This window comes from Hydra viridissima, unplaced genomic scaffold (genome assembly GCF_058129835.1).
Source record: "Hydra viridissima isolate aposymbiotic clone 2 unplaced genomic scaffold, HvirCarnegie_v1 scaffold_14, whole genome shotgun sequence".
Classification (NCBI taxonomy): domain Eukaryota; kingdom Metazoa; phylum Cnidaria; class Hydrozoa; order Anthoathecata; family Hydridae; genus Hydra; species Hydra viridissima.
Window position 1 is genome coordinate 8,517,120 of NW_028324313.1, and position 20,733 is coordinate 8,537,852.

General features: G+C 28.8%; 3 protein-coding genes and 1 pseudogene across 11 annotated transcripts; 3 read left to right on the forward strand and 1 right to left on the reverse strand.

Annotated features, from left to right (window-relative positions):
- Window positions 1-393: 393 nt before the first annotated feature.
- LOC145181257 (membrane-associated tyrosine- and threonine-specific cdc2-inhibitory kinase-like) lies at window positions 394-2,716 on the forward strand. Its single transcript, XM_090071303.1, has 2 exons — window positions 394-589; window positions 667-2,716. Exon 2 carries the CDS (start codon window positions 668-670, stop codon window positions 2,213-2,215), a length of 1,548 nt encoding a protein of 515 aa, XP_089927429.1. The 5' UTR covers window positions 394-589; window position 667; the 3' UTR covers window positions 2,216-2,716.
- A 144-nt stretch (window positions 2,717-2,860) lies between these two features.
- On the forward strand, window positions 2,861-16,114 carry LOC145181049 (anaphase-promoting complex subunit 2-like). 5 transcript variants are annotated; one of them, XM_090071298.1, is made up of 19 exons: window positions 2,861-2,926; window positions 3,736-3,913; window positions 4,226-4,338; window positions 4,537-4,661; window positions 6,481-6,674; window positions 7,595-7,709; window positions 8,107-8,203; window positions 8,334-8,400; window positions 8,503-8,558; window positions 11,864-12,007; window positions 12,485-12,557; window positions 13,104-13,197; window positions 13,375-13,520; window positions 13,618-13,764; window positions 14,493-14,584; window positions 14,873-15,042; window positions 15,211-15,363; window positions 15,693-15,763; window positions 15,843-16,114. In XM_090071298.1, exons 2-19 carry the CDS (start codon window positions 3,839-3,841, stop codon window positions 16,050-16,052), a joined length of 2,142 nt encoding a protein of 713 aa, XP_089927424.1. In that variant the 5' UTR covers window positions 2,861-2,926; window positions 3,736-3,838; the 3' UTR covers window positions 16,053-16,114. The 5 variants fall into 5 exon arrangements, 3 of the variants coding, with proteins under 3 accessions (XP_089927424.1, XP_089927423.1, XP_089927425.1); XM_090071297.1 differs by lacking the exon at window positions 2,861-2,926 and having other exon boundaries at window positions 3,640-3,913; XR_016446805.1 differs by lacking the exon at window positions 2,861-2,926 and having other exon boundaries at window positions 3,692-3,913; window positions 14,493-14,593.
- LOC149879150 (uncharacterized) lies at window positions 9,562-10,785 on the reverse strand (annotated as a pseudogene).
- A 644-nt stretch (window positions 16,115-16,758) lies between the features above and the next one.
- Window positions 16,759-20,519, forward strand: LOC145181726 (retinoic acid receptor RXR-alpha-B-like). 5 transcript variants are annotated; one of them, XM_090071301.1, is made up of 6 exons: window positions 16,759-16,993; window positions 17,710-17,811; window positions 18,441-19,334; window positions 19,426-19,637; window positions 19,835-20,141; window positions 20,243-20,519. In XM_090071301.1, the coding sequence occupies exons 2-6, from the start codon at window positions 17,760-17,762 to the stop codon at window positions 20,482-20,484; spliced, it is 1,707 nt and encodes a 568-aa protein (XP_089927427.1). In that variant the 5' UTR covers window positions 16,759-16,993; window positions 17,710-17,759; the 3' UTR covers window positions 20,485-20,519. The 5 variants fall into 5 exon arrangements, with proteins under 5 accessions (XP_089927427.1, XP_089927428.1, XP_079913004.2 ...); XM_090071302.1 differs by lacking the exon at window positions 16,759-16,993 and adding an exon at window positions 17,051-17,068; XM_080056878.2 differs by lacking the exon at window positions 16,759-16,993 and having other exon boundaries at window positions 17,710-17,876.
- Window positions 20,520-20,733: the final 214 nt, after the last annotated feature.

A 20,733-nucleotide genomic window follows, 5' to 3' on the forward strand; every position in this document is an offset into this window, starting at 1 on the left:
CGTTTTCTTTCAGTCAATATAACCTCGCTTTTCAGTTTTTTGCCTATTGCCCCAACTATGGCTAATTGTGGTTCTAAAAAATCTTCTAAGAACTTTTGTTATATATATGTGATGATTTTGTAATTAAAGTAGTGTAACTTAAAGGGGCTTATTGACCTATTTTTAAATACAATCGAGGTTATGTTGTGAGAGAATTTTAGGTGATACAAAAAAACTAAAAACAGATGCGGTTTCAGCACCCGAAAATACTTAATATTCTGTTAAATTAGTTTAGAAAGTTTTCACAACATTTGTTTGCATTTTGTTAACTAATTAAAGTAATTATTTGTAAAAAGTTAAGCCCCCCCCCCCCCCTCCCCGAATTTTAACACTCGTATGACTTTAATTTATCATGCCACTTTTCCAATATACATCTCGCATCAGGCCGCGCCGTTTGATTTTTCGTTGTTATTTTTTAACGCTCTTATACCTTAATTATTGCACGTTAGAGACCTGCAAAACAATATTTATCATTATTTATTTTATTAAGTGAAAACTTGATGAAACAAAGTGCTATTAGTTCTTATATAACTTAATTATAAACAGGAAGGTAGGTAGTTATCATCTTAGGTTGTTAATTAAACAGTTATTATAGAGCAAAATAGTTAACTTTATCCTTTATTTAAGCATGACAACAAGCACACCTCGTCCAATTCCTATTATTATCGATGAGTTAACATTCTCGCGTAAAAAAAGTGGTTCCAATCACCAGGAAAGCTATCTTATGCCAAAATCTCCAATAAAATCTATTCCACCTACAAGTAGAATATTAAGACACCGAAATTCATCTACACCTGGAGCTTTATCAGTAAGCTTTCGTCAACCTGCATTAAAAAATGGTTCCGTTAGCATAGCAAGCCCTTCATACAAAAATCTTGACAAATTATATTTTGATCAATGTTTTACAAAGTTATCAAAACTTGGATCTGGATCTTTTGGGGAAGTTTACAAAGTTCAAAGTAAAGATGATGGTAAGCTATATGCTGTAAAAAAATCCAGGGATTGTTTTCGAGGAGATTTTGACAGAAAACAAAGGTTGGAAGAAGTAAAAAAAAACGAGTTACTACAAGGACATAAAAATTGTGTCCAATTCTACAAAGCATGGGAGGAACGTAATTTTTTGTATATCCAAACTGAATTATGTGAAATGAGTTTAAAAGAGTATGCAGAGAATGTACAAGTAGTCGAAGAAAAGGAAATATGGAATATGATTGTAGATTTATGCAGAGGACTAAAACATATTCATGATTCTCAATTTGTTCATATGGATATAAAACCTGCTAATTTATTCTTAGGACATGATGGGCGATATAAAATTGGAGATTTTGGCTTAGTTGTTGAACTCTCTAGAGATTTGAGTGATGCTTTAGATGGTGACTCAAAATACTTAGCTCCTGAAATAATGGAAGGACATTTTTCAAAGGCTGCAGATATATTTAGTTTAGGAATAACTATTCTTGAGCTAGCATGTAGTTTGGAATTGCCAAATAATGGTGCATTATGGCATCGTTTAAGAAACAATGAACTTCCTGTCGAATTTACTCAGGGGCTCTCTGATGATTTAATTTTGTTAATTACAAATTTAATGAACTCTAATCCTCATTTGAGGCCAACTATTGATGAAATTCTTGCATGGCCTTGTGTCAAGCAAGCTGAGTGGAACAGAGGATCAAAAAAGATCTTGGCAATAATTTCTAAGCCATTTCATTTTCTGTGCTTGATATTTAGTATGTTTTGGTTTTTTCTTTTGGGGATTTTTACTAGTAAACATAAAAAACCTATTCAAACTCATCTCACATCATCACCAAAAACTAATTTCAATTCTAAATGTGATTTCTTTACCCAAACACAAAAAAGTTCTACCCAATTGTCTCCTATCTGTTTACGCAACAATATAGAGTTATCTAAAGGAAGTCCTCTTTTTCAAAATGTCATTAAAGATAAACAAAATGCATTGTCAGGGTCTATAAATAAAGAAAAATGGAAAATATCATCTGATACAACAACCCCCAAAAACTCTTTAAATGCTTCAATGGACTGTTCTCCACCTACTGCTCCTTTAGCTGATATGGCTGTGCGATCACGTCTGTTTTCAACTTCCAGTGAAGATGAAGAAGAAGAAGTACAAATTGTACCCAAAAATTTGCTTAACAGCTTTAATTCATCTGAACTTTAAAAGATAAAGGTGTTTAAAAGCAAATTATTTTTCAAGTAAAAAATTACAATGTGGTTGTATATTATATATGCAATATATTTGTATCTATGTAAGTGATGTTATATATGTAATATATGTTACATATGCAGTATTATGTGTATTATAAATACACTTAGTTTAAACAAATTGTCTAGCTTTTGTAGAGTTCTGCTACATCCAAATTTATATTTTAAAGTTTTAAAGTGAGAAATTTGTTGTTGTTGTTCCAATTTTAATTTTTTTTGTTTCTTTTTGGTTAATTTTTTTAGACCTAAATTTTGTCTTTAAAGATAAAATGTTTAGCTAAAATTGCATTTCAAATGTTTTTTTTTTTTGTTGTTATTTTATTATTATGATGGTTACTTAATCTACAAAGAAGGCTGCTCTGCTGTAATTTATTGTAATTTTTTATTAGTTTTTATGTTTTGTAGCACTTGTTGTGTTTGGGTAACTTTTCTTGATTAAATTTTTACATTGACTTTTTCCGTGTGTGTTTTTTTTCTACAAATAAAATGTACGGTATCCTACGTATGTTATCATACGCAAATACAATGTTTTTTACTAGTTTAGTTTTTTACATGGCTTTTTTATTTTTAACCAAGTTTTTCAAGTATAATACTTTGAAATGTTTTTTATTAAACTAAAATAAAGCATGTCAAAAAGAAAAAGTAAACCATTCAGGAATTAAATGCTGTATGAATTTAAGTTTAGAAAACTGTTATAGTCATTCATTTATAGTTCTTATCGTAGTTTTTTTTTTTTTTTTTAATATTTGAAAAATTTTTTTTTTAAAATTCTTTGATTTTTTCTGCTGAAACTTTGTTGACAAAGTTTTCTAACTCATGGTTCTATTGAATTTTATTTAAAGAAAGATTTAATCAAATATTTAAGAGAATATTCTAAAGTAATTTTAGCATTAAAGGTGATTTAATGTTTTATCATAGTTATATACTAAGCCCCTATGAGTCAAGATATTTTTTATTAAGCTTAATCTCAAATTGTGTATAGGTTCAAAAACCAAATTGCATCTCAAATTGCATCTCAAATTGCATTTTAACATAAGCAAAAATCTAAAATTTTCCAAACAACATTTGGTTTAAGATAATTTAGGCAAAAGAGTTTTATTTTCTAAGAGGCCTGATTTTTTATTTGGAAAGTTGGCTGTGCTAAGCTATTTAGAATAAAGTATTTATTTTTATTAACTGGTATAACTTGTTGAGCCCAAGTGAAATTAAATAAACCAGTATATTGATTTTTTTTTTTCTTCTCGACTGGAACTGAAAAATTTTATTCATGGTTCGCATAAAGAAAATAGGCTCAAATCAAATCACAAATTGCATTTCTGGTTCAATTCAAGTTTCTAAGCTACATAGGGGCCTATTACATACTTGTGTAATAAATAATCTGTTTTATGATTGTTTTTAGTCTCATTTACTAATGACATTTATGTGTATCCGTATTTAACAAGATTTAATTATTTTGTTTTACAAATTTGTTTTTAGAATGGGGTGGCAGAAAAAAACAACTTTTGAAACAGGTGTTAACATAAAGAAGTAGCATCTAGTGTAAATTTTTTTTTTGATAATCAGTTTTTACAAAGGAAACATGAGCAATGAATGGCAGTTAGTAGAAGAATATACCGAGACTTTTGTTCAACTCTATAAAGAAAAGAATGAAGGGGTTTGTTGTTTTTTTTAAAAAAATCTTTATACAACAAATGAGTTCCTTAGAACTTTGATCGAGTTTGTATACCAAAATCCAAAATTGTTTTGGATTTGATTTATATTTACTTTAATGGAAATATTATTTGGATCTGTCTTGGGGTTACCCTTCAGGTTGCATTGATCCCAAGATATTTGGTTTTCTAGTTCTCGTTCTCATGTCTCATTTAAGTTGTTTGTAGTTTTATTCCATATAACTTGAATAAAAAAAAAAATTTAACAAAATGTAATTACTTAATGCAAAAATCAATTTGTTATTTTTCATGTACAGATTATAGACTGTTCAGGAGAAGAAATATGCATGTTTTACTTGAAACTTTTCACCCAACTTTATGAAAACTTAAAATCATGGATTGAAACAAATAACATTTTGTCTTATGAAAAGTATGTAAACTTTCAAAAAAAAATTTAAATTTTTTTGTTTTTTGTTTTCCATGTTTTTGATTATTAAAAAAAATCCTGTTTTTATTTTGTTAGGCCATTTACATAAAACCTTTTCTACATTGAATTTTTTTTTTTTATTTATTTGTTAATTTTTATTTATTAATTTTTATTTTTATTTATTTGCTGCTTTGTTTGTAGGAAACTTCTTACATTAGAAGCAATATTTTTGCTGAAAAAACCATTATCTCTTGGGGAAAAAGTATCTGGTCTTTATGAGTACTCATTTGAGGTTTACTGCTCCTACAACAAGCAGCTGTTTGAAGGTATTTGAATTCATTTTTCCGATTTTTTTTGAAAGATGACTTTGAATGAACAAAAAATAGTTATCACTTACAAGGATTTTCATTTTAGAAGTAAAATAAATTTCATATTCTTTCTACTGATAAGCAAGCTTAGGATAGTTTCACTGGTCTGCTATTAATTTTCATCAGGCCTTCACAAAATTTGTTAACTCTTAACATAGTTAAGAATTAGCAGTCTAGAACTCTTTAATACCATTTTTGTCAAGCCCAGACTTCTAAGCCTGCATAGAAAAATGTTACTTATAAATGAAGGAATTTATTTTATAATTGCTTTTTCTTGTAATATCTGATGAGAATTTTGCTATAATTGGTTGTTTTAAATTGAGGGTGCACAAAGGTACATCAATCGTTATCTGAAGAAATTCACATTTGTGACCTTCACTCTGTTAAAGATCGTATTTGAGTATACTCCTCTTTAAAAAGTTAAAAGAAAAGAGCATTGACAACTGAAAAAATCTAAGAAAAAAAGCCAATTACAGTGAATTTTTCTAATTATTAGAAAAGTGAATGGTTTTTTGTAGCACAAATTTTCATTTTTAGCAACTTTATACCTTATTATTGTTCTATCAGATTAATATATATTTTGTTCAAATAACTTGAATCTGTTTGCTTATTTTGCCAAATTTCCAGTTTGAAATTCTGAGAATTAAAAAAAAACAAACATTTTTAACCTCAAAATTTTCAAAACATGTTACTATAGCAGCTATAAAAGAATGACCAACAAACAGTCTCTGCATTCTTACATAAGAAAGTATATCTACCAGTAAGTAGTGTCAAATGTTAAGTATGAATTAATTGACTGCATTATTTCATTTGTTCGAGCTTGAGTTTAGAAACTATTTTGAATTACACATAGTAACACTGGTAGTAATTAAGGTAACTAGTTTTTCTATTATTTTAAACTTATTAAATAGAAATAGAATGAAACACATTAAATATGTCAAATAGTTATATTTTAATATAAAAATAGCCTTTTTTGTATCACAGTATTAATGGCCTTGTCATGGACATAGTTATTGTCCACTGTCTGCATTACTCTAGGCAATTACTTTTTAATTCACACAGTTTTACAAGAGTTTCAAGATGATGACTATAATATAGTGAGCTAATTACCTGTCAAATAACTTTAAGAAATGACTTAAGTTACGTTATATATGTAAATAGTTCACTTTCTAGTATCAGATGACATCTCCTTCTAACAAATGCTTACACATTCAATTATAATTTTTGATTTCAGTAGTTGCGGAAACTCTGCCTTAAATATATATGGAAAAGAAATTTTGACATTTTACAGGTTTTATTTCATCTGTATCTTTTAGACCCATATATATCTTGTACACTTTTAGGACACAATCAAATGTATACTGTTTAGTATTTTCATTATCATTATTTTTTATTTCAGAAGCTTTGGAAACCACATCAATATTGATATAATGTAAACATTTAGAAAATCACTTGCAAAATTTGCCATTTTAAAAGTTATATATAGATCCAGCTGATCATTTTTTTCAAGTTAAAAGTAAAAATAAATATTTGAAGTTTTCAAGTTAAAAGTAAAAATAAATAATGGTTTCCAGACTATTTTTTCTAATGACTATGTTCTTTAAAACTTAACTTTCAAATCTTTGTAAGTTTAGTTACAAAATCCTATTAAATCCAATTAAGTTTGCAAGTTAATGTTTGTTTTTTTATTATATATTTTTATTAATACTGTTTAGTATAACTGTTCAAAATATAAGTTTCTGCTAGTTAATTTTATTTTTGGTTGTATCACATTTAGATTTAAAAGACAAAACTGAAATTGAGGAAAATGATCTAGATGATGGATATTGTATTACATGCAATCAAGACACTGATTGTTGCAGATGCGAAAATATCTTAACACTATACTCCTCACTGACTGAGGTTTTATACAAGCTAGGATTATATGAACATGTGCTCTTTCCAGCTGTTATTTCTGTGGCATACAAACAAGTAGCTTTTTCTTGTGATATTTCTAAACAAATCTTGTGTAATTTTTGTTTAAATACTTTGTTCAAATAAAGAAATGGTTTAGAATGGTGCATAGGTAATAGTTTGCTACAGGCTTTTACAAAGTTTGGTTGAGCAAGTGGTTGAAACAGTATAATTCAAAAAATATTTTCTGCATTACACCATTTAATTAGTTAGAAGTGATAATTATAAATAACCAGAACTGATCTGAGATGTGAAAATAAATTGTGGCTTCACAAGCCTGCTCTGCGATGTAGCTTATGCAGAATTAATAAATGATGCTAAATGGTGAAAGTTTTTTAATGTTTAAGTTTTACAACTTTTGTTTGACTCACAATCAGTCACATGTGAGCTGCTCTATAAAAATTCTCAACCAGATTAGGCTCTAGAGCGCAAAACGTGTTAGCTTTTTTATTTGTAGAAAAACCAGATTTAGTGAATTTGGTTTCTCAAAGTACCACAAAATCCTCTCTAAATATGCCACATTAGACAGTTGTGCAATTCAGATATGCAACTTTTATATGGGAATTAAGTTCTGTAAAATGCAACTTTTATATGGGAATTAAGTTCTGTAAAATGGTTAATTTGCATGCCATTTCAATTTTTTTAAGTTATAAAAAATGAATAAATCAGATAAGTATCAACAATTGAAAACTTCATTTTTAATGAAATTTCGGTAATCAAAATGAATTACCTTTTTGATACTTGGTCATTGATTTTTTTCTGTTAGCAACATTATGTTAAAAAAAAAAAAAAAGCTTCAATGTTTTAAGTATTATTAGTAAAAATGAATGTAGCAAAGGTAAATATGGTTACTATTTTAGGTTGCCAAAGCTAGGCATTGAATGGTTGTTTTGAAGAGTTTTCTAACTCTAGAATAGTTTTGTAGTTTTTCTTTTTAGCTATCAAAGTTTATAGAAAAGCACTGTAAAGGCCAATTTTTTGAGCCTTGGTTAGAGAGAATATTGGAATGGACTGAAAGAGGTTTACTTAATTGGCTGCAATTTTGTACTTGTAGTAAGTTTTTTTTTCAAATGTTTTTTGCTTGTTTTTTCTCTACTTTGTTGTGTTTTTATGCATTCAATCTCACTTAATCTATTTAATTATTTAAAAGCTTATAACATTTCATTTTTTATTAGTTATTATTCTGGATTATTAGGACATTATTTCCAGGACTATTATACTTGGTATGGTAAATAATAGCAGGAATTTTACTAGTAATCTAGGTTTTTTTGTTGGATTTTTATTAAATTACATAAGTTATTATTTTTATCATTTTTTGTGTGTGAGACTTTTCTTTATCATTTTTGTCATGAGAATTTTTTTTTTTAATTTCAGCTTTGCAGTTTTTTATTAAAAGGTTTTTATTCTAGAATCTTCATATTTCATTCAAGATAAAATTTTCTAATTTCAGATTCGAACTTTTCCCATGCTTTAAAAGACTATTTCACAGTTGAAGATTGGAAACCAAAGTTGATATTTTTTGTACATAAAGTATTTGCAGAATTGAGGTAATCTGTTTGAAGCTCTAATATGTATGATATACACTGTCTGCATGTGATGCATGTGTGAATAAAGAGTGTTTTTACTTTTATTCAATTAAAAGATTCCTAATACTTTTCTACTCATTTTTTTATTCAGGATCTCAGAACTTTTTGAGATAATAGTTGAATACCCAGATTCTCTACCAGCAATTAATGATCTTAAGGTTTGTTCTGATTTTTTTGTTTTTTTTTTGTTTTTTTTTTTAAAACTGTGAACTTTTTAAGAACATTTCTAATAGATTTTTTTTTAAACTTTATTATTACAGGAATGCATATACAAAACACAAACTCGGCAGTATCTTACAGAATCTCTAAAGAAAGCGTGAGTATTGGTGTATATAAGTATAAAATCAAAGAATGAAGTATTGCTTCTGTTTTTTTATCATATTGTAAGAAGTTGATTATATTTGTTCATGAGACCTCCCCTATGTTTTGCTCATTAACTACCCTTACAGAAATATTTATTCGCAGTTTACTGGCAATTAGTTTCTCAATAGTTAATGTGTTTTGAAATTATGATTTCAGCCAGATTGATTGCAGCTCCTTGATAGCTGATTCTTTTGTTATCAAGACTCATAGCTAGTTTTTCATCAAATAAGTAGAATGTTACATAAATTTACCAGGGTTTTTTTTCCATTTATTATCCTTTTGTTTCAGATATTTCACTTAATTTTTTGTTTTTCTGCAGCTTCTTGCTGAACATTGGATGTCCCAATGGATGTGTTAAAGATTGAATGCAAGTAGTAGCTGTGCTACTACTGGCAATAACCATGTCACCCAAAATTTGTTTGTAGAAAAGATTCATTGTAAATGTGACAATTGAAACTTTCAGCATAAAAACTCCATTTAGATAAGTTTTGTGACAGACAAAAAGCATGTAGTTGTTATTACTACTCAGTGCAGCTATGTAAATTTTGAACAAGTAAATTTATCATGTCACAAATGGTTGCTGCAAATGCAAACTGTCAACATCACAATTAGTGGACCAACAACTTGAAGTAGCACTAATGGAAAACTCACAGAATTAATTAGTGAATGAAATTGAGATATTTTCAAACCAATTGCCTCTGGGCTCAAGATCTCACTAGCTATAAGTCTTTAGAAAACTCTTTATAGGAACTATCAGTAGTTCTCAAGTGATACCTTAAAATGCAAGACACAAATTAAGTTAAAACTTTAAACCAACTTTCAAAGATTTAAATGTCAATCAGAATGTCAATCAGAATGAAAATAGTGTTAAGTCTAACCTGAAAAACTTGTAAGTATTTCTGGTAATGGACAGAGAGCTTGTTTTTAAATCTAAAGGATATTTAGCCATCCATGTTTTATTTGTTGACTTCAATACTTTCACATATTTTTTTTTTCACAGACTCTCCTAATTTTTCTGATTTGATATCTTTTTCCTTCTGTTTAAGAGGTAGCATTTTTTTCATTGTCTTTTTTCTTTGAAATACATACAAACTGTTATTCAAAACAAAAGGTTTTTGAACATTACAATGTTTAAACAGTTTATCTTTTCTGAATGTTGAAACTGACTAGGAATAGGTTTAAAGAAAAAAGTATTTGCAATGTTTTTTTACAATGCATTAGGAGTTTCAAGGTCTAGGAGGGCTTGTGGAACCAAGATCTCATCTAGAGATACTATTGCTGAGGGCAATGCAGTTCTCAAAAACCAGACAGAGTAAAAAACAGACAGAAGCAAAAATAAACCCTCCCCATTCCTTTTAACTCTTTTTTTTTTTTTTGAGGAAAAGTCAAATCATGATGCAGCAGCATGCCTAAAATCATAATCTTTAGATAGTAAATAGAATTTGTCATGAACCAAGAATGAGAAACATAACCTGAAGCTGAAATGGAAAACCATTCAGGACACAATTACATTTAGGTAAGTTCCAATCACTCCCTTTAATGTCCTCTGGGAAATATCATTTTCCATACAATCTTGCAGAACTGTATAGCTTCTTCAACCTATGTTGTCAAGAAGGTATTGCTGATGGAATTGAAATTAAATCTTACCAATTTGGAAGGATCAATGTTATCCTTGGTTTCATTCCAGTTTGTCTAAAAGTGTTTAGACATTGAATTTTCTGATGCTGCTGCTTTGCCTGTGTTAATCCGCTCCCAGTAATGTTTGATATGAAGTTTGTAAATATGCCTTCTACAAGTAAGCCTCAGTAAAATAAAATCCTTTATCTCAGTGAATAGAAACCTGATATTAGTTCCAGAAGGTCTTCCAGTATTTGAGGCAGTTATACCAAAACATAATTCCTTCACATCATCACATCCATTATCATCCAATACCTTAGCTAAAGTATTATACTGAGCTGAGAAAGCAAACCTATCTCTTTCCATCAGTGATATCTTCAATGATTTTTCCATCAGTGAGCTATTATGGGGAAAAGTGGTTCCTCAGCAGTTCTTTTAACTCTTCTTTTATGTTGTGTAACATTTTCCTGAACCTAAAATCAAACCTGTACATGCATGCAATCAAAGCATCAAATATTTTTAGAAACTGTTACCATGGGAATATCTCTCAATAAACTGTTCATTTCTTTGAGCTAATTGCTTATGTTTCAATCTTCACTGTTGTCTTTTCTTCATTTTCTGGGTATACTGTTTATCTTTTTTCCTGAGGGTCACCTTATACAGATCCTTGGATCTCAAAAGTATATATAGAAACTATAATTGTACTCCTGCACAGTCATGCCCACCTCACACACTGCATTGTATAATAATAATTTAACAAATGTTGTTCAACATGAAAATAAAAATGTACTTCTAAGTTAAAGGACCACTTATTATAAAAAAAAGTTGCCTCCCACAGATATGGTATTTCTATGGACCTACCTCATACTGTAGTCAGACATCCCATTTTTATAAACTCTGTCTATTCAAGGTTTCTTTACTGCAAATATAATGCAATTTTCTGGACAGTTAGAAAGACCAGAAAACTTTTCTATATGATCAATTGCACAAGCAATACTCTTTTGTGTTGGAGTTATTTTGTAGATTTTCCAAACGGAAAGCAGAGAATAATTTCTACTTTAAGAAAACACTCTTTAAGTTCTGTTTCTTCAAAAAAAAATACTCCCTTGTTTTAAACCTAGTTGATTTTGACATCTTGTCTCTGACAATGGTTAGCAATATTTTGATTTAAAATAAACAATACAAGATAACAAGACAAAAGAATTTAATTGAAGATCAGTTGATGGACTGTAAACAAAGTACATGCCATCACTTAATAATGAGCTAATTTATGGTTTCATAATAAACTTATTTAATATCTAGAGAAAAATACAGATTGAATATTTGCTAAAAATTATGTAAAATTATACTCCCCCTCTTATTGGATCAGGGTAAGCCCCCTTTCTATATGAAATTTAAAAATATTATAAATCCTTAGGTAAATTATTTATTTATAGAATCAATAAATAATAGTCTCAGTTATAAATAAGTAATAGTAATACATCATTTTAAAGTAAATATCAGTTTTTTTAATCACTTTCTGCTTGTTGTATATAAAAAATTATAATTTCTTCTGTATGTATATAAGAAATTTATGTGGTTATTATAATTATTATTATTTAAACATGTGCTTTTTAAGATTTATGCTGCTATTTTTATCAGGTTTGAAAATCGGCTTCTACATCCTGCTGTTAATACAGATGACATTCTAACTCAATATGTCTCTGCCATTCGAACATTACGAGAACTGGATCCAGCAGGAGTAATTTTAGAAAATGTCTGTGCACCATTAAGAGAGTATTTGAGGTGGCATAAATGTCTCAAAATTACTTGAATTGTTTGTTAATCAGTTTTGTGATGTGTGTAAAAATTTTTTGTCTATATACTTTTTAAAAATATATATTAACTTCTACATATATGTTTATTAAAAGTATATATTAAGTATAAGATGACAGGGTATTTTTGTAAATTTATGTGTAAATGCAAATATGAACAGCAGTCTAGTAAAAGATATATTTATGGAATAATTGTTTTATTTTATGCAACTTTAAAAGGAAAAAAAAAATATTTTAAACATATTAAAAAATTTTTTTTTTCAAAAAGAAATTTAAGTAATTTTTAATCAATTTTTATGCTGTTTAAGGTTAAACTTTTTCTTCATCTTTCAATAATATTTCCTTCTTACTGATATCTATACTAAAATGTTTTTTGTTTAAAATATTCTGTAAAACTTTCTTTTGCTGTGCTCAATCTTGTAATTAGCATTTCAGTGTTTACTTTTAGAAGCAGGGAAGATACAGTTAAATGCATTATAACCTGCATTACTGATGAAGAATCGGGACCTGATTTAGTTGAGGTATTAACTGTTCTGCTTAGTTGTCTGTGCATTGTTGCTGAAATTATTTACCCATATTCAAGTAATTAAAGTTAACTAAAAAAATTTTTACAGTTTTAATGAACTTTTAATTAGTAAGTAAATAAACAGTAAGTTTTAGGTTTATCATACCATGTTTATTATACATATACATTAATTTCTATAAACATTATCTATATATTATACCATGTTTATTATACATATATATTAATTTCTTATTATATATAATTATTAAAAAGGTATATAAGTAAAAAATAACGGGATTTTGTAAATTTAGATGTAAATACAGATATGAACAGTACTCTAGTAAAAGATATATATTATTGAATAATTGTTTTATATGTTTATTATATTTATAACAATTCTATGTTTATTATACCATGTGCATATATGTATATATATAAACATATATGTATGTATGTATGTATGTATGTATGTATGTATGTATGTATGTATGTATGTATGTATGTATGTATGTATGTATGCATGTACACTTTTTTAAAAATTTTTAAACTGAAACTCTTCCAGGAACTTATTAGTAATGATGTATCTGGTGGATACAATTCAGATGATGAATCAGATGGTGAAGATTGGGTTCCTGACCCAATAGATGCAAAAACAGGTTACTGGCTTCAGAATTCATAAATACTTTTAAAAAGCTTTTGGTCAGAAAGTTTAGATAGATGCTTAAAGAGCGGAGAGTTTTGTTTTCATTTAGTGTTCATGTTATGCTTTTTATTTTTTTGTTTTGTAATATTTAAAGTGTTCCAAATATGTTATAATTTTTCTATGTTTACAGATTTATCTTCGAGAAAACAAAGGACTGCAGATATAATAAACATTCTTGTAAATGTCTATGGTAGTCAAGACATGTTTGTATCTCAGTATAGAATTTTGTTAGCTGATCGTATTTTAACAAACTTTACTTATGATATTACTAATGAGGTGAATAATATTTTTTTTGTGTGTTGTTACTTGATGCTACTATTATTGTAGAGCAAGTAAAAAATTGTATGTGTATATATATATATATATATTTCAGCGGCGGTATTTAGAGTTGTTGAAACGTCGATTTGGTGAAAATCATCTACATTTTTGTGATATAATGTTAAAAGATATTCAAGATTCACAGAGAATTAACAGATTAATTAAGGATGATGCCACAAAGGAAAAACATACAATCAAACAGGTTGACAACATTTAATTTCTTTCTTCTACAATGAATTTCCTATAGTAAATGCGGTACAATAAAGATGACTCGAGTTTTAACATTTTTAAAAGTTTAACATTATTATAAATTATATTGAAAGAAAAAATTACTGACATGCCCAGAATCTAATCTTGTACCTGTTCAAACAGAAAAAGAAAAAAAAGACTATACTACTAGGTTGATAGATAGATATATTAAAAGTTCGTTTGTTACATAAGTATTTCAAATTTGAATTAGAAAAGAAGTTTAGAAAAATATTTTGTTATTACTGTTGTAAATTTTAGGCGACGCTGCTAAGTAATAAGGAACGCACTTTCTGAATATTTTCTGAATTGTATTCATTCATTAAATATTTTATGAATTTAAGTAGGAAATGTGTTTTTTGATAACTTTTAAGTAGAATTTGATTAGGGAAAAAATAAATTAAAGATGAAAAATTAATTTTTCATCTTTTGTTCATTTTTTTCATAATTAAATTCTAATAACAAACCTAATAAAAATGATATGTTATTATAATTAATTATAATAACATCTAAAATGCACTTTTATGTTAATTTTACATCGGAAAAAAACGTCTGCTTCTACTGCTTACATCATTTAAAGCTATCATTCTAAAAATCACTATACAAAAATTTTCAAACTTTAAAATGAAATATTAGATACTAAAAAACACAACATTTATTTGTAATGAAAACTTCTGGTTTCAGGAATTGATTGACTTCAATGCTTTTATCTTATCATCGACATTCTGGCCAACTCTCTCAGACGAACCTGTTGATCCTCCAGAAGAAGTAAAAACGTAAATATAGTAAATATTATCATTTGTTATTGAAAATGTTCGAGGTTTTAACTGCAGTTTATGTAATTTCAATCCTTTTTCTTAGTGCGTTATGTTTTCTCAGATTTCTGATCCCTGACTCAACTTCAATAAATAGTAGTAGTAATTTTTAGCTTCAAAGGAATATTTGTAAAGGATTTATATAAAATAAACTTATGTAAAAGTTAATCATTTTAAAATTTTTAGTTTAGTCCGCTTTTCTTTTTCCATTGAAAGGCAACTATACTGAATTTTATCAACTATCTTTAGTTTGATGGGCAACTACACGGAATCATTTAAACAATTAAAAGGAATGAGAACTCTTGACTGGATACATAATCTTGGTAGCGTTGAATTAGAGGTGGAGCTACAAGATGGAGTTAAAATATTTAATGTAACTCCTGCTCAGGCTACTCTACTGTTGATCTTCCAAAGAAAAGGTTTGCACAAAATGTAGCTGTGGTTTAATTGCTGACTTAAATGGATTATTATTTAATACTTTTGTTGTTAAACATCATTATTAGTGCCGTCTGAAGCAGAAAGAACTTAGTCAAATAGCATAAAAACAATTTTGTATTTACGCAACAAGTTTTATTTCATTTTTTTAGATGAATGGGATTTGTCTGAGTTGTCAAGAGAAACGTCAGTAAATAAAATCTCGTTACGTAACAGAATATCGTTTTGGGTGGGACAAGGAGTGATTATTGAAAGACCAAATGATGTGTTTATAACAGCAACCTGCTTTCAATCACATAATCAAGGTTTTTTTAAATTACATTTTTGTTTTTATCATCTGTTTTCAAGATCCACACAAATCGAGTACGCTGGGTATGTATCGTCATTAAATCCACTTAAAGCATATAAGTGGCTGCAGTTAGTCTGTTGATGTTGAAAATTAGACAAAATTTATTTTGAATTAAGAAGCGCTGTCTTTCGATTTCAATCAATACTATTGTTCCTTACAGAGCAAATCAGTAAATTCTCCATAATCGAAGATGGTTTCTAGAACATTTTTATGTGTTGTTTTATAAACTTAATACTCGTGCTAGTTTGATCCTTATTCTTTTAAACACCATATGTTGTTTCTTAGACACAACAGCGTACGATTCGGAAGAAGAAGATCTTTCATCTTCTCAAAACCAAAAGGAGGAAGAGTTGCATGTAAGTTATTTGATGCTGATAGTTGCTGTGATGACAACCGTTATTTATGACTGTCTTACATATTTGCACGTTCTTCCAGATTTACTGGTCGTATGTTGTGGGGATGTTGACGAATATAGGTAGCCTTCCCTTAGAACGAATTCATTCTATGCTAAAAATGTTCGCAACACACGGCGAATCATCTTCGCATTGCTCTATGGAAGAAGTGAAATCGTTTTTGAGCACAAAAATCAATGATGGAGAACTTACCTATGTGGGAGGAATGTATAAGCTTCCAAAAGGGAGCTAACAAATATTTCATGCTTGTAAGAAAACGGTACTATATAAATTAAGTTCAGCTGAATTTCGAAATCTACATTTTTTTAGTTGATTTTCACAACCATCATCAAAACTTCAAAAAAAAAAATTTTTTTTCTCTTTAATGATTAACTACTTCATAGTGCGACTTTATTAGATATAGGGTTGAATTGTAAAATATCAATTAAGGCAACGGTTGGCTACACTTAGCCATTATAGGAAGATGGTAACCCTTTCCCTTGCACTGCTCCTCATCGTGGATTAGACAGGAAAAGTTTTATACTTAAGAATGCTTCTCTTGATTAAAATGGCTCACATAACGAAGAAGTGACTGAATCAACATTGAGCACTGAAACATTTTCTTTTGATTTAAACTTTCGGCGTTTTTTACTGAATTTTTACACATCGTTTAAAAAGACGCGTATACTGAATAATTCATAGTATTTGGTATTAATCATGTTTATCTGGTACCATTGATGTACTATATTGATGTACTATATAAGCTATTGATGTTTATTTAGTCGATATACGCTTTATATATCTTGAATAAGTGAATGACTCATTTTCTATAAACAAGAAATCAATTTTGATAAACAAAATAAAATTTCGTAACTTGAATTAAAAAAAAAAAAATACCAGTTGAGAATAAAGAAACCAATGCAGGGTTCAATAAACCATTCGTTAACTCCAAACAAAATGAATGGAAACTAAAAAACTTTGGCGCTTTGATGTTGCATCTGCCGCATCGGAAACCATTCAGCAAGATCAAGTTTCGCTTTCTTGCTTTCAGAGCACAAAAAGTTAAAATAAAAATTTCAAATTATTTAGCTATTGAGAAATGAATAAGAATGGCGTAATAATTACGTTTGACCTCAAATATATAAAAACAGCAATCAGTCTGAGATGCCGACAATGTTTCAGATCCTGATCAAGGTTTTAATATATGCTTTGACCTGGTCCTCTTTTTTTGTTATTCTCATATGATTTTTCTTTTCATTTATCTAAAAGGTCATTAATATTATTTTATGATTTTTTTTTCCCTGCTATTTTTTAATTTTTTTCATCTGGAGAATTTGCTCACAAAAGCTTGAAAAAAATACTGAGGTTGAATATTCGTTCGCTGAAAACGATTTTATAAAAAGTATCATCGTTCGGAAATATGATCTTACCTCTACTGCCCCCAGTTTAAATCTTTTGCCTTTCACGTCTTTTTTAAATCAGAAATTCGATTTATAGTCTTTCATCAATTTAAATCCTAAAAAGAATTTTAAAAAGTAACTAATTGCTAAATGCAACATTTTAATACACGAAGTCTTAAATATCAATAGTCGTTATGTAATTTCAAATTGAACAAGTTTGTGTTCTAAAATTCCCCGCACTTATTTATTTATAAGAAATCTTAATTATCTTTCAAAGATTTTCTATACGAGTTCTCTTACAATCAAATTGAAGGTTCATTTATTATTTCCCAGATAATTAATGCTTTTTTTTATTTTGTTCTAAAATTTTATATTCGAAAGATTTTAAAACCATTTTTGTCTGAGGTTGTTTGAATGACATAGGCAAGAACATCCAAAGCTAATATCGATTTTGACCTTTCAACTTTATTTTTTTTTTTTAGTTTAGCTGCCCTAAATTTGTTTGTTTAGAAGTTTACCGTCGTCGTCGAAAAAATTTACAAAGGCCGTTGTTTTAAAAAATGGATTTTTCATTCATTACTGAAGCTTTAAAGAAAGTAGAATATAGTGAAGGTTTGTTATATCCCTTGTCAAACAAATTAATCGCTCTCCAGTTTGTTTAGTGTTTAGAATTTGAGGTATTTGTTTCGAAATTAAATGTAATAGCGTTTGTTTGGTAATAAATTTTGATTGTGTGCTCTGTTACATATATTAAATATTAACCGATTTTAGACCTATTTTGAATGCTTTGTATCGTGGTATTAAAAGCCAAAGCGGTTAAATGGAAGCGCAAGAGACAGCCCTTAAGTACCTATTTTAAAATAGAATTCCATTTACTAATGCATTTATTTTCTGTATAATACAATTGAATTGAAAACTGAATGTCGCTAACCACGAAATATTTTTTGTTGCATATTTATTAATAATGATCAGTAGTCGCATGCCACTGCATATTTTTAAAAGTTTAAAGAAACCTGATCGGAAAATTCAGGCATAAATTTGCGAATTAAGCAGATGAAGGCGGCGCGGAAAATAATTTATTCATTATAAAAGAAACATTTTATTCATCTCTGCTTTTTTGCTACGTAAAACTCTTTATTTAAAGTTTAAATTTTGTTTTATTGAAACGTTGATGAATATTTCAGATGGTTTAAAACAATTCTTTTCGTAATTTTATCAAAAAAGTTTGAAATAATTTACAGGTTACAAGAATCCGATATTGTTCTCGTCTGATCTTTCACCAAGAACATCTATTGAAGAGTGTGTCAGTTCACCTAGATCAGAAATGTTTTCTCATGGTCAAAGATCACCAACTGATGGCTCCGACGCTCCTCTCAGCGAATGCAAACTAGAGTCTTTTAAAAAATCAGCATCTATAAGACAACTTTATGGTTCAGAATTCCAAAAGCGCAACGACGTTTTTGCTTCTCCTGAGAAACAACGACGAAGATTCCAAAGAGAAATTTTAAATGATTCAGTATCACCTCCTGATTTGATTGCATCAAGCCCTTCACTCTATCATCCTCACAGAGACTACTTGTATAATAGAAACTGTTCTATTTCTCCATTCAAAAGTTACCACAATAATAATTCAATTTGCTACTCTCGATGTAGTTTCAATCCATACTCTTTGGAGAAGCAGGAGTATCTTGATCATCATCGGGAAGAATTTTCTATTGGGGAGCTTCATAAATACATGAAGCAGGAGTCGCCCACTTTTAATTACACAATGTCTTCACGAACTCAACATTATAATCAATCTCGGTTAATAGATTCGATAAACCAATCTCCTCATCAACAGAATATCAGCCCAAACAATGACCACGGTGGTATTAAATTTGTACACGATGAGAAACAGCGTGGGTCATTTAAGAAGCATAATAGCTGTTGTGCGGTGTGTGGTGATAAGTTAAGCTCGTACTTTCATGGCGCAGTTATCTGTGTAAGTTGTCAAGGCTTCTTTAAAAGAGCATTAAAGAATAACCGTAAGTACACATGCTTGGGTCACCGGAACTGTAGTTTAAATAAAAAAACAAGAAACCACTGTCAAGCATGTAGACTTGCGACATGCTTTAAAGTTGGAATTAAAAAAGATGGTAAATGTAAATTTTTTTTATATAAAGGTATGATTTTTTTTTAAATTTTTATTTATTCAATTACTAAAGGTAATTTTTTTTTTCATCCAAGGTGTGCTAGAGGAAATTCGACAAGAAAAAGAGCGAAAAACGGCACAAAAATCAGTAAAAAAAAACAGCAAAATGGAGCACTTATCTTCTACTACTTCGATTGACTTAAAGTCTATATATGATGCAGAGAAGTTCGCCCATCCTCACATTGGTAACTTTGCTGAGATAAAATCGCACATTATTCATCATCTGTGTCGATCCATCGATAAACAGGTATACTTTTAGTTTACTAGAGATTCTCCAGCGATCAGAAATTCCGCGAAAGTTTAGAATCATTCATACTGGTTATTCTATTTATAGCTTATATTTTCGTCTATCTATATTTTTTAAGGCTTTTTATTTCATGCGTTTTTTGGTGACATTTAATTATTGCTGTTTGATATGATTTGGGATTTTTTTTTTTAACTTAGCTGGTCTCCTTAGCTGAATGGGCTCGTCGCCTTCCTTGTTTCGGTGACCTAAATATCACTGATCAAATTAAAGTCCTTCAATCAGCCTGGAGTGAGCTTCTTATTGGAGCGTTATGTTTTCGCTCATTGTCTACTGACGGTTTGATGCTCGAAACTGGTTTATATGTGTCGCGTGCAAACATTGAAGACAACAGTTTTGAAGCGGCACTTACTCGTACGTTTGACAAGGCGCTCGAAAGAATGAAAGAACTCCAGGTTGACATGACGGAATGGGGTTGTATGCGGGCAGTAATTTTGTTCAATCCTGGTATTTATTCTTTTTTTTTTTTCTTTTTTCTTTTTTAATTTTCTTTTTAAATACAAAATTTAAAAAAAAATCCATCCATATAATTAAATAGTATTCTTTAGATGTAAACGGCCTCGGTGCCGTCGATCAAGTGGAAGAAATTCGTGAGCGTTACCTTTCAACGTTAATCGGTTATTGCAAGCTTATTTGCCCAAACGAAACTAATCGTTTTAGTAAGTTGCTACTTTGCTTGCCTAGAATTAAATCTCTAGCATTAGAGGTTATAGAAAGTTTGAAATATTCTCAACTGATTGCAAATTCCTCGATTGATTCCTTTATTTGCGACATTCTGGCTGAAAGATAATAAAGTTTGGAGATAGTAATATAAAATTTTATAAATTGCAATCTTTTCTCTTTATCCAAGATATTTATAAAACTTTACGTAAAGGAAAATGATTACATATTAAAAAGTATTTGTAATTTTTAAAAAGCATAAAAACTTTTATTTAAAAAATATTTATAATTATAACAGAGTAAAAATATAAAAGTCAATGTGACAAAAAAAGTATCTTTTAAAACGTAAAGGTTATGAAATGATAATGAAGATTTGTTG

Excerpts from the sequence above, each read along its gene's own strand:
- LOC145181257 (XM_090071303.1), top strand. The coding sequence starts at position 668 with ATGACAACAAGCACACCTCGTCCAATTCCTATTATTATCGATGAGTTA.
- LOC145181726 (XM_090071300.1), top strand. The coding sequence starts at position 17,982 with ATGCTTTGTATCGTGGTATTAAAAGCCAAAGCGGTTAAATGGAAGCGC. Across the intron at positions 19,335-19,425 it reads AGTTGGAATTAAAAAAGATG|GTGTGCTAGAGGAAATTCGA; the intron begins GTAAATGTAAAT and ends TTTTCATCCAAG. Across the intron at positions 20,142-20,242 it reads AGTAATTTTGTTCAATCCTG|ATGTAAACGGCCTCGGTGCC; the intron begins GTATTTATTCTT and ends AGTATTCTTTAG.
- LOC145181049 (XM_090071298.1), top strand. The coding sequence starts at position 3,839 with ATGAGCAATGAATGGCAGTTAGTAGAAGAATATACCGAGACTTTTGTT. Across the intron at positions 8,204-8,333 it reads AAAGTATTTGCAGAATTGAG|GATCTCAGAACTTTTTGAGA; the intron begins GTAATCTGTTTG and ends TTTTTTATTCAG. Across the intron at positions 12,008-12,484 it reads CCATTAAGAGAGTATTTGAG|AAGCAGGGAAGATACAGTTA; the intron begins GTGGCATAAATG and ends GTTTACTTTTAG.